A 12683-nucleotide genomic window follows, 5' to 3' on the forward strand; every position below is an offset into this window, starting at 1 on the left:
TGTAAGAACGAAATGCTAATAATAAAATCTATGTCTATTTTAGAACTGCCCTCAGGCTTCTAAATCCAATATTTAAGAATTGAGACTTAACACATCTAAACTACTGTGAGCATATCAATGCCATGCACTGGAAAAGCTTACAGGCAGCTATATTTCCTGCAAACTGAGTCTACCCTAAAAGTAGTAGGAACCTGTCTGGGTCCGTGCAGGTAGATTGGGGCTTAGGAAATCTTTCCATTATATTCTACTGCATGTACATACCCTGAGGCACTTTAAAAATTTTACTCTCTGGCTTTTTTTCCATCCCATTCTCAAGTGAAAGAAAGTATAAAGTTATGAAATACAAGTATACTGTTCATTCTTCTGAATGTTTTATAAGACTCTGGTGTAAAGAAGAACACTTGGGGGGTGAGGAAGGGAAGTATTTCTCCTCTGATGGACCTCTAATGTGTTTCAGATTCTTCTGCTAGAATTTTGATCATCCTGACTAAACCAGGCATAATGATTTTTAGTAACAAAGGGAACTGGCAGTGTCGATCACATTCACAAGCATCAAATGGGTGCAACTGTAACAGCAAGATCAGAAGCAAAGGAAAATCAGATCAAACTATTTCAATCGCATGAGTATCTAAAGAAAATAAGTCAATTAATTAAGAGACTGATGCTAGAGCAGATGGGAGGGATTTCTGTGGATGGAAAAAAAGTCTGCGATGGAAGCCTAAACAGATTAAGAGCTCTCTTTCGGAAAACAAAGGAAATGCTAGAGATTTTGGTGAATCAGATTTTTCAAAATCTGCCAGAGATTTGATGCAATTAGTGCATTCCAGAATAATTTTTTTCTTTACTTAGAATCATTGCACTGGTTTCAAGCTTGGATCCCTACTTCTAGTGAAGCTTTCAAGCATGATTTAGATTGACTTCTCCCCCCACAAGGAGAGAATACTGGAAAATAATAGCCAAAATAAAAACTGCTGCTGCTATGGCCTATTTTACCCCCAATATGTTGTCTGCCCCAAACAATGCAGAGGTGGATAGGGGCCAGCTTCAACAATTTGATGCCAAGTACTTTCTTTTCCAGGTCAAAAGACTACCTACATGGTTAAATCTTACAGATCTTTACTCTTCACATGCTGTTAGAGACAGGGCAAATGTCTGGATAAAAGGGCAGGGTATGCACTTCTCTCTCTGCTGAGGAGGAAAAGCATATGGTAGAGATAGTCCCAAATGACAAGATCAATTTTGCAGATGCCAATACTACAGTGGAATTTGGATCTCGAAGCACGTGTGAATTTCATGACTTTTTTCCTATCTCTGTAATGTACTAACCAACTATTTGTCTCCAAATGTTCCCCAGCTGTGAGCAAAGCTAAATTTTGCAGTCTGTGTCTGCCTCTGGGATACAGGTTAGTTTATGCTGGAGACCTAGTAAATCCTAGAGTTCGTATATAATTCTGGTAATTGCTGAGCAGTGAAAGTACATCTATCTCCCTGTGTTTTGGGATGTGCAGACTGGGGAGAAGGTGCATTTTAATGAGCTATAAAAATGCTATAACAGTGGAAAAGTGATGTCAACATGCTATCAATAAAGAGAAGTCAGCAACTCCTGAGAGCTGTTTTTAGCAGGCATGTGTAATTACACTTGCTATATACATCTATTTATGTGATAATAGCAGTGAGTGACAGTCACCAAATGCTGTATGAATACCAGAGTTGTTTCATAATTTCTTTCAACTTCATGGTGCCCTTCTATTGATGTTCATGATTTCAGTTTGCTTGGTTTTGGTTGGTTGGTGTGGGTAGATATGCTTGACTATATAGTTGGCTCTACAACATTTTCCCCATAACCTATATTATGGTTATGTCAGGAGATTAGTGCTGAATGGAGAAAGCATGAATGACAACAAAAAAGGTAAAGATGGTGCTATTTTGGTATTTTTGGTTTAAGATCGATTATAAACAAATTAGAGAAAATCTGAAAAATGAATAGCAGACAATATGCAATAATTGCAAAGCCATTTCTATCAAGACAGTTACAAATTTATATGATATAAAACAGACGAGTCCAATGGGATGTGATCAAAATCTATAAATATCTTTAAGGTGATATAAATTATGGATGACAACAATTCAGCTGCTAAAGACAGCAAGACAAGACAAAATGTCTTGAAGCTAAAAAAAGGGAGTTTCAGGAAAAAGTGTGGTCATGAGACCTGTTGGTAAAACAGACTCTTCAAGAGGATGACCAAGGCATCTTCCCTCTCAATGCACAGAAGTCAGACCTGTCATTAGTGGAGATGTAGCCTTACAAAATGCAGGGTCAGAATGACAAGACCCTTCCTTACCTTGATAAACTAGAGAGAACATTTACCACATTCTCCCATTAAGTTTGGTATATTAAGCCAGGATTCATGAAATCCTATTATTCAGACACTTCAGTGAAAGATTCTTTTCAGTGTCTGAAGGATGCTTAAGCTTGTAGAGTGGCAACAGACTCAGCTGGATGTAGGGTGCCATGTAGGACATACAGGTTTCAGAGCAGATTTAGGCACAAATTTCTGTGATGCTTTGGATTTGCATAGGGTTGTTTTCCAGAGAGCTGTTCATCTAACACTCTTCAGAGAACTAACATGGAAAGCCCTTAAATATAATTGGGAAACCATGGTGGGTACAGGAAGAGTGCTTACAAAGAGCATAGCCTGGCATCCTCCAGGTACGATGGAGAGAGAAAACTGATTGCAGTAAAATGGTTGAAATAACAAAGAAGTGCAGTGGAGAAAGCTGTCTGTGAGGGTCTTTATATATGTGAGGGTATTTCAAAGGCTTCCTTGGCTGTCCCACTTTGAGTAACTTTATTAAAGGGTCTTACATGCTGGATGTTGCTGTGTACAATTTCACTCACCATAGCAAGAGGCAATGAAGCATATTTTATAATGTCCTCATTTCGTAAGATTTGGGTTTAGCCAAACACCTGCCGAACTTCATTCATCCTCACTTACCTATTGGTTTCATTTGGGCATGCTGAGATTTCTCACAGGTACAGTCACCACAAATCAGCTCTTCAGAGGGGCACGTCTTCAATAGGCAGGACTCTGCAGCTGCAACTTCAGAAAGGATGGACCAGTGCAGAGTGCTGGTCTCTGCTTGAAAGACTTGGAAAAAGGCAGGGCAGAGAGCCAGGAGAGCCTTGAGCACTTTTACAAGCACCACATTGTTTGTAGCAGCAAGCACCATTGCTGACTGTTGACATTTGTCTAACTGGGATCAAGGTGTTCTTTAAGTCTTAACAAACAAGCAGAGGAGACAGATAGAGGCACAGAAATGTGGGCAGGCCACCTCTTAAACTTCAGAGCAAATCTTAGATATGCAGTGGCTGTGCGTTCCCTCTGGCTTAAGGATTACTGCAGCCTGCTTTCCATTTGCTCACAAAGCTCGCAGTGCCTCTCTCCTTGGCGTTGCTGAGCTTTTGAAGAATGCGAGATGATGATATTTCTCAGTCCTAACTGGATCTTCTCTGAGACCTAAGATCAGGCAGCAGTTTTCCTACAGCTGAGTAATATCATGTTTCTTTTCTCTGGCTTGCTTGCCAAATACCTAAGCGTTTTGGACAGCATTTGGTCCTTTGCGGCTCTGTTTCTCTTTTGGGGCTGTTTAAACTGTTTCTTGTATTTGTCTTCCATATTGATGTAATAATTTTCCCCTTTTGTAGTATCTGAATATGATACGCTGGTTTTCGTCCCTGAAGGTTTTTGTAAAAGAAGGTGGGAGTAGCACTGCAGTCATCTGGCGGACTGGAAACTGATCAGTCTGATCCACAGGCGTGTGCTAGGGCTGTGCAGAGCCGGCTAAAATTGTGCAGAGCCTTTCCCACTCGGCTATTCTGCCTCCAGAACCGCAGACTTCTCCCTAAAATGAGATTTACTATTTCACAGGTGCTATCGAAACAAATTTTGGTGGGGTTTGTGTTGCTTAGAGAACGTGTGCAACTGCGTAGGTGCTGATTAATTAGTGCTACGGTTGCAGCCGACAGCTCGGGAGTGCTAAGTCAGCAACGGGCATGCTCTTTGTGCAGAAAGCTTAATGCCCCACCCACACAGCTTGGCCTGATGGCCAGTGCTTATTTCAAAAAAACTAATGCTAATTAGTCCTGTTTCTTTTAACATTCATTTCACAATTATTATTTTTTTCTGAAAGATTTAAGCATGGACGGGGGGAGTGGATCTCTGGAGCTAATCAGAACTAATAGCACAGCAAATAGTCCCTCAGAAACTATTAGGCTTGGAATAGTTCTCCTTGGAGACATCTTAAATGTAAATTATACCATGGCTTTTTAAATAATGTTAGCCTTTCTGCAGTGATTTTCATCCAGCTTGAATAATTTGACATCAAGAAAGGAACCAAATTAAAACAGATGCTTGGCATGAATAGGACTTATTTTTAGAAGAAAATATTACTGAAATGGAAACCTATACGTTTTCCAGCTCACAGAACTGCAGAGCTCTATCTCTGTGATACTTTTGTTGGAATTAATATTGTAGATGAAACTGTCAGTTTAAAATCTCTGTGTGCGTTGTTATGCCGTCTCTTTTCAGAAGGGATGTGTATCCCAGCTATAGTCTGTTCCACCACTGGTGCCCCCAGTTTCAGATATGAAACTCAATGCATACATATGGTGTAGAAACAGTGTGCAAAGAGACATGGAGTTAATTCTTCTTCCTCTGCTCATCTCTCCCCCCATGAAAAAAAAAAGAAAAAAGAAAAAAAAGAGAGATTCCTATAGGGAGCATTGCATCATGCTGTTATATGGATCTCTTCTTAAATGTGATTAATGCATTAATGTGATTAATACTATAGATAGGTTTTAGAGAAAACTTCAAACCATGTAGGAGGAAATAAAGCATCTTTAGGAAGCGTATAAGCTCTTGTTCTCCTCCTTGCTTTTTCCACAAAGCCATCTATGTTCCCTGGTGCTGGTCAAAAGTAGCTTTCACTTTCCCTGCTTCCTTGAACACACTGACAGCCTCAGCTGTGGCCCCTTGAGGTATTGCAGTGCCCCGACTCTGCCCCGGTCTTCTGCTGGACTTTCTGCTGCTGGAGCCAGAGCAGGAGACAAGGACTGTAGCAGCTGCCCCAATTCACTCTTGTATCTCAGTTTCAGCTCAAGGAAAGGTCACTTGGGGCAGCTGAAGAAAAGGCAGGCAACCGTCTCATTTGGGACTGGGGGCAAAAAGGGCAGCCAAGGAGTGCTACCCCTGATGCCCCTGCAGCACAGCTCACCAAAGCTTCTCAGCCAAAGCCACGCAACCTCCTTTATACCCATGTGAGTGCTGCAGGGTGTATCTTGAATTCTTCTCAATATTTAAGGTTGATCCCAGTGCAAGTGGAAGTTTTCCAGTGGAATAAATTCACTAAAATAAAATGGACATTTATTTATTTGTTTGTTTTTTTCAGTCCATGGTAGTGGTGCAGACAGGGTTAAAGCACAGTGCCAGCATTGTCACGGTTAGCTTGATTTCCCCAAGACCGGAGATGGAGGGAGGGGACTACTCTTGCCCATTTCTATTGACGCAATTAGACGGAGCTTTTGTGTCCTGCTTCACTTAAGAGGAAGAATCAAGTGAGAGCCAAGCAAACGTTTTAATGCAGCGTTGTTTGTTCATTAAAGATGCACAAAGTCCTTTTTCCCCAGCCTAGGAAGCGTCAAGCAGCAGCGAACTGTTTCCTTGCTCCAGCTTGCCCTGGCCAGAGCGCCGTCCTTCCTCCTCAGGCCAGTCGCAGCTCTTCCCGTCACCGCATCTCATGTTTCTTTTCCATCTTCTTTCTCACTCCGTTGCTTTTCTCTCACTCTTTCTTTTAGGCTGTTCAGTTTCCAGACAGCCAAGGCAGTTAAGTTGTCACCTCCTACCACCTGCCCTTTTCCAATCTCGCAACTTGTAGCGATGGAGAGCTCCATGTGAGAAACACAGGCATCCTCCTCACACAAGGTCACCCAGGTTAATTTCAGCTGTTTAAAAAGGCAATTTACATTACAGGGGCTAATTCTGCCCAAAGCAGATTAGGGAGTGCTCACACATACCCTTTCTTTGGCAGGGCTGTGAAGGCTGTAAATCCCAGCTGGTGGGTGGTAGCAGACAGCTGGGGACTGTAACATCTGCTAATGGCATAACTAGATCCAGAAGAAGAAATTCATCTACCCAGCCACAGACACGCGAATACCTTCACAAAACTGCAGCCAGCAAATATAAACACATACTGTCTATATAGTTACCGTACCATTTTCGGCAAGGTTTGGCCCATGCAGAACTGTACCTATACTCTCCTTTGTACTCCTCAGTCCACCCTGGCAAGGCTGAAAACATTGAATAACCATTAATAAGGAAGAATCAGGCGATTTTTTTCCACGCAAAAGACTTGTAAAAGGACTTGCAAAAACTGGCCAGACTTGTTAAATAGGATTTTGAAAATATTCTCTCCTGATCCTTTCTTCCTGGACAGAGAAAGAGTTCGGTATTATCCTTTGATGGAGCTTGCCTCATTTTAAAATATCATGAGATTTTTACCCTAAATTCCCCTGAAGAAAATATAATTTGTTTTCAGCTAGTCAGTAAAAGAGACAAGGGATGTGCAAGCTGAAGGACAAAAAAGCCCACTGTTAGGACAAAGGACACTATTATATGTGTTGAATCCATTCTGTTCAGGAATTGTTTCATCCAGGGGTAATACCGATAATTTTCTAAGCAATCCTTAAGTACCCAATACACATAGAAAAAGTATATTTGTTCTATGGTTCAGTTTCTTATTTTTCTTAAGGACAATAACAAGCTTCTCTGCTTCATAGCTCTTCCCCACCAAGGTACAATAGAGCTCTTGTTACACTTTCAGTCAAGTTATTTATACATTTAGAGAGCTTTCTGAGTTGGTGTTCTCCACCGCACATCTACAGAGGGAAATAGAAAAGTAGCAGCATTATGTATTACTCAGAACCTCAGGGCTAGAAGCAGAGAAAGTATTCCATGAAGTCTGTAACGGAGGATGTTTGTGTATACATTTAGTTGAGTTCAAATCAGAATTAATATCCTAAAGGAAAATCATTCCTTGCACGGAGGAAGAGTTTAAGAAGGTTCACAGGCCATCACAGAGAGGAGCAGGGAAGAGACTGTCTTCAGGCAAAACACAATATCTCAAAGGAAACACAGAGAGACATAGGCAGGCAACAAAACAACGGGGCCTTTGGCCCTCATTGGAGCAGAGTAGCTGACAACGGGCTGCCCTGAAAGCATAGCTCTGAGAAATATTGTCTTAGATTGCATTTGAGGAACATACCTAACGGTCGCGCTGGGTGGGAGTGAAATGCCACCTGCACTGTTGCCTGGTCCACGCAATCTGCACTGGTTGATTCAGTGGGCAAAGCTAAAACCTCTTCATACACAGGAGCGGACTAACAACAGAGCTGACCTTTAGAAATAAGAGATAAATTAAGTTCCAGAGCGGGAGCAAGAGGAAGAACTAGTAACACAGAAGTGGAAAGTGAAGTGCCTGGCTTGAGTTTTTAATGTAATAAGTATTCTGATCCATGTTGGAGTGAGAGTGTCGCATGCCTCTTTTCCTTGGCTGATGGCACAGATGTTCTGGTTTCACATGAATGTCACTTACACGAATGAAGCACTCATGTATTTTAGTTAAAGCTCAAAGAAACCAGAACATCTTTCAATTCCTACTAAATCCTTCCCCTTTCAAGCCAGTCGTAACACAGCAGGGTGGTGACAAGAACCCCAACTGCGTGGTGTCACGGAGCTGCAGAGAGGTGGCCGAGGGCCTGGCCACCACCACTGCTGCATGCGCCGTGTCCCCCAGCAGAAATGCCAGCACCCCATGCTGGGAGCTCCAGTGGTGATCTGCTGTGTGCTCCTGGGGAGCTTGCCCCTTTAGTCACAGTATGGCAGCGTGTGCACGTGTTAAAGCGAAAATTCGGCGTGTTTAGCAGGACAGTTTTGAGATGTATATTTATATAGCGTGCTGTGAATTAGAAGCCTTACATAACATCTACTGCTGCTGCTACTAAATCACTAGCAGACTGCTTCATGTTATGCTTTTTGAGTTTTGTGTCAATAGCTGAGACTATTTTAAGGGTTTGGATCTTCTTTTTTTAGACGATATATATACAGTTATATTCCTGCATTACTGATAGGATCTTAAAATTTTCCACAACTCTGGATACCCCCTTTCACAGGAAAATACAACAGAAAAACAATCTGGAATATATCACTTGCTCCAGCATCGTAGTGGTAGCAGTGCTTCCCAAAGAAGCAGTAATACTTGCTGCTCTGCTGGTTTGTAGTAGGCAAGCAGTGCCCTAGCGGGCACACGTTTATGTAGCTCCATCAACTTGACAAGAGCTATATTAGTTTATTCCAGCCAAGAAAGTGGCCCTGCAAATCTTTTTATATGTTAGACTTATTGGTTGTGTGGGACACATTTGGCCACTGCGGTTTTATTTATGAGGAGTCATTCCATAGGATTTTCATTGGGTTTTTGAGAATGTCTCTACTAAACTGGGAGAGCAACATTATTCTAAGGAGAAATTGCTAGTAGGATTTTTTCTACTCGTCTGTTTTTGAATTTTTCTCTTCATTTATTCAAATGTGGATAACTGCCACTTCTCTGCATCGTCACACTGTTGTTCATTCAGAATCAAATCACTGGTATGGTTTCAGATGCATGCCACAGCCACTAACCACCTTTATCAGTGCAAACACATGTCAGTTACGAGGAGTACAAAAAATAATGTATGCATTATTGTGACTGACGCAATAAATTCTAGACCTGTACTTAAATTTGTGTCACCATAAGTAAGCCATGAAAATGCACGCAAAAGCAGCCGGGCGTTTATCTCCATTAACAAAAGAAGTTTTTAAAAACACGTTTCCCTGCAAACACCGTTGCTTTAAATCTGAGCTCTGTGCTGAGTTCTTATGGAGAACTAATCACATTTAAGGTCGGAAGCCTTCAAATCCAAGCCAGTAATGGAATTGTGAATTTCTGAAAATGCCACCCATTATTCTTCTGTAAACCTGTTATTCAAATGTACTGCTGCCATTTTCTAGCAATAAGAAATTCATGCCAAAATGCTTTACTCCTAATGAGTTCCTAGTAGAATGAGGTTTTTTTGACACTCCCTGTGCAGTTACATTTGAGATTCCAAAGTGCAAGTATCTTTCTTGGATTATTTTACAGCTACTTTTTGGTTGTAGATATCACTTAAATCTGCAAAGCAAAAATCACTAATCCGTGCTCTCAACTGGGCAAACAATTGAGACTCTTAGACTGGCATCCCAAATATAGGTGCTAGGAGTGCTGATGCGAAGTCGGTGCCATTCTAACAGCAGGCTTCCCATGCAGTGATGCTATCTAAGCAGCAGGTGCAGCATTTTTCTGAGACCTGCTGCTAGTCGAACAAAAAGTTTTCATGTCTCACTGTATTCTCTGATCTTGTGAAAGGTGCTGAATGCAGAAATGTGATGCGTAGAGCAGATTTCTTTCTAACTGAGGAATAGGCAGAGTTTGGTTAGATGGCCAAGTGCAAACTCTGGCGACTCTCTTGTTCATTACAACAGCACGGCCAGTTGTTGCCAGTTGCCAGTGAAGCATGGCTTCAACTCAGATCTTCCCTGGCATTAACCATCTACACAATTTCATTTCTGCCGAGCCCACCTGAAAAGTAATTTCTATTAATTTATTGGCAGACATACAAGCATATGCCAATATTACAAACATATGCATTTTTTGTCAAAGATGTCATTCTAAAACTATTATTATTTTAGAATTCTTCAGGTTGTTTGATTGCTAAATGAGACTTCTTGTCACTGCCATTATTTATGGGCAAACAAAGCTATAGGCATCAAAAAGCATGCCTACACTTTCAGAATCTAAACTAATTATTGCTCCATCTGCCTTTGGCAGATCGTCAGCATGGCTCTCACTTTCACAGGGTTTGAGCTGGCCTCTACAAGAATAATGATTAACAGAAGAATTTTAAATATTAATTTTGTTTAAGCTGTAGAAATTGCTTGTTTTGTGCTTAGTGCTGCCAGCTGGTACCTTACCACACTGTGCTTCATTTATTCTAGATAATTGATAAGAGTAAGAGAGACCCGTCTGAAGAAATTGAGATCCTCTTGCGATATGGACAGCATCCAAACATCATTACTCTTAAAGATGTGAGTAATCTTTGAGCACTACAGTATTAAATGATTTTCACCTAATGATAAGGGTCACTTACTTTGTGGAAAATTCTCCAGTTTAAGGTCAGAGCTAAAACAAGACCCATTGAAATTAAGGGAAAAAACATGACTTTAACGAATTGCTGTCTAACAGTTGGAAAGACAGGTCAGGTTATATTCTCCAAATCCTGTCTAACCACCTGTGGATAAAACCAAAGGGCCACAGTGCTGGAGAACAACAAAATGTACCTGGTTTTGCACCACTTCTCAGAAGTGAGATCTCAGCTAGGATTCTCCATACTGTGTTAGATTCAGAGCTTAAAGAACAAAATCCTGGTTGTGTCACTGGCCAGTTCATTATGGTTCAGACCTTAGAGAAATATATATAAAATTTCTAGTCACATACCGTTGGGAAAGTATCACCTAATTCCTAAGTATTAGAGAATATCTTAAAATCTGTGCAAGAAAGGTTTTATATTCCTTTCCCAAAACATCTAGCACTGATGACTATAACACTGTCTATTATTGCAGTCCAGATAAAGTATTATGACATGAAAATGGCCATCTTCCAATTTAGACAAAAAATGTCTTTTCCCCCTTGCAATTGACGTTGATGGTAAATACATCTTGCAGCTCGTGTCAACAATATATTCACCAGAATTGCAAATATAAACTATATGATATCATTGGAAGCACATCTTGGCCAACAGTATAATGCAGTTCATTTAGCTGATCATGAGTCAAAGGGAAATATTGATATTTAAAATGGCAAATGTTACACTGTAGAACGGGAAAGAGAGAACATTAGTGAGAAGGAGGCTTGGGTGAGAGCCAGGAGACATTTCAGGCTGTGTGAAATGGTGCTGCTTTTAGCAGTTTGGTCTGCTCTCCCGACAAGATAGCAGATCAGGAAAGCTGCCTGTCTATGTGGACAAATCAGCAAGTTGCTACAGACACAAGAAAAAAGTGATGATTAAGTCTTGTTATAAAGTTGCCTTTCTGTTGTTAAGCATAATAAGCACATTTCCCACACACTAGCTGACATTTTCTTCTTACAACATCTTGCACAAACAAGCCAGTACTGTGATTAAGGGGCCAACCTTCACCAAGTGCAAGTTGGGTCTAAAGTATGTATTTATTGTATTACTCTTCCAGGTATATGATGATGGGAAATACGTGTACCTGGTGATGGAGCTGATGAGGGGAGGCGAGCTCCTGGACCGTATTCTTCGGCAGAAGTGTTTCTCAGAACGAGAGGCCAGCGCCGTGCTGTGCACCATCACCAGGACTGTGGACTACCTGCACTCCCAGGGTGTAAGCATTGTTTTTTTGGTTCTCTGCAGCTGTTCTCTTACGTTCCAACTTTTAGAAAAAGCAAATAGTCGTGATTATGCTTCTCTGAAATATAAATATGTTTTCACTCCCCCCCCCCCCAAAAAAAAAAAGTGTTCAAACAAAATTATGTTTCATTCTTTTCCCATGTTTAGATTTGCATTTAGGTTGTGAAATAGGGTCACGGGCTTTTTAGCCACTTCCCAGCTGAACTGCAATATGTCAAAGTGGTATTTTCGGCCCCAAATTACACTGATTTTCAAGTCCGTGTAACTTGCTGAGGTAGTTTACTTCTTATCACAGTCATTATTGCCATATCTGATCTTTTAACTGAATTTCAGATAGGGTATCTGAGTCAGCAGATAAGTAGAAAATCAAATGCTCAGTTTTCAAAGCAAAGTAGCAGTTCGAGCAGCAGGTGGGAAAGGTTTCTGACACGCTGTTAAAGAGCTAACTTATAAAATCTAAGCTTTCTATATACAGCAGTTTGAAAATCTCTCCTTTTCCACTTTTCAGGGACAAACAGTTTGGGTAACTAGTCAAATATTTGCTTATTTTTCATTCCATGGTTAAAACAAGTGTATTTTGTGCTTGGACTTGTATGTTTTCATGATAGCTTTTCAGGGTAGATATCATCGATAGAGGCTGTTTTCCCAACATGGAAATGCAGTGCCTGTTGTAAAACACACGGACGCTTGAAGTTGGGTGCCTACAGAAAGGATATTTGTGAAAATTAACCCCTCCCTTCACGTGTGAGCTACTCATACGAACAGTCACAAGAAGACCCTTATGCACTTTTCTCCTCTGACAGGATTTCTTTTTCACCTTTCAGCTGAATATTTAAGGCTGTCCAGGAGACTCTGACACCAATGTGTTTGTACAGCAGCCCCCGCTGCCTGCCCTCGGGAAGAAAGTCCCCCCTCTGAGCAGCTGTCTCCGTCATAATGTATCCGCAGAAGTTGCAGGACATGTCCTTTCTGATTTTAACAGATTTTAAACCCTTTTTCCCTTTCCTTTACCTGAGTTTTTTTAAGCAGATTTTCTCCAAAACTGAAATATTTTAGGCATGAGCTCTTGACCCACCACAAATAACAGAGCAGAAAGGGCAGCCAACCCTGGGTGTTCCCCCACCTT

At 41.1% G+C, this 12683-nt stretch overlaps 1 protein-coding gene across 1 annotated transcript in view; it reads left to right on the forward strand.

Annotated features, from left to right (window-relative positions):
• RPS6KA2 (ribosomal protein S6 kinase A2) overlaps positions 1–12683 on the forward strand; it is a 302905-nt gene that overhangs the window by 268481 nt on the left and 21741 nt on the right. Inside the window, exons 16-17 of the mRNA XM_080588462.1 lie at positions 10125–10214; positions 11373–11531. Coding sequence (XP_080444588.1) covers positions 10125–10214; positions 11373–11531 — 249 coding nt within the window. The remainder of the gene's footprint in view (positions 1–10124; positions 10215–11372; positions 11532–12683) is intronic.

The sequence above is a fragment of the Anser brachyrhynchus genome (genome assembly GCF_964034855.1).
Source record: "Anser brachyrhynchus genome assembly, chromosome: 3".
Taxonomy (NCBI): Eukaryota; Metazoa; Chordata; class Aves; order Anseriformes; family Anatidae; genus Anser; species Anser brachyrhynchus.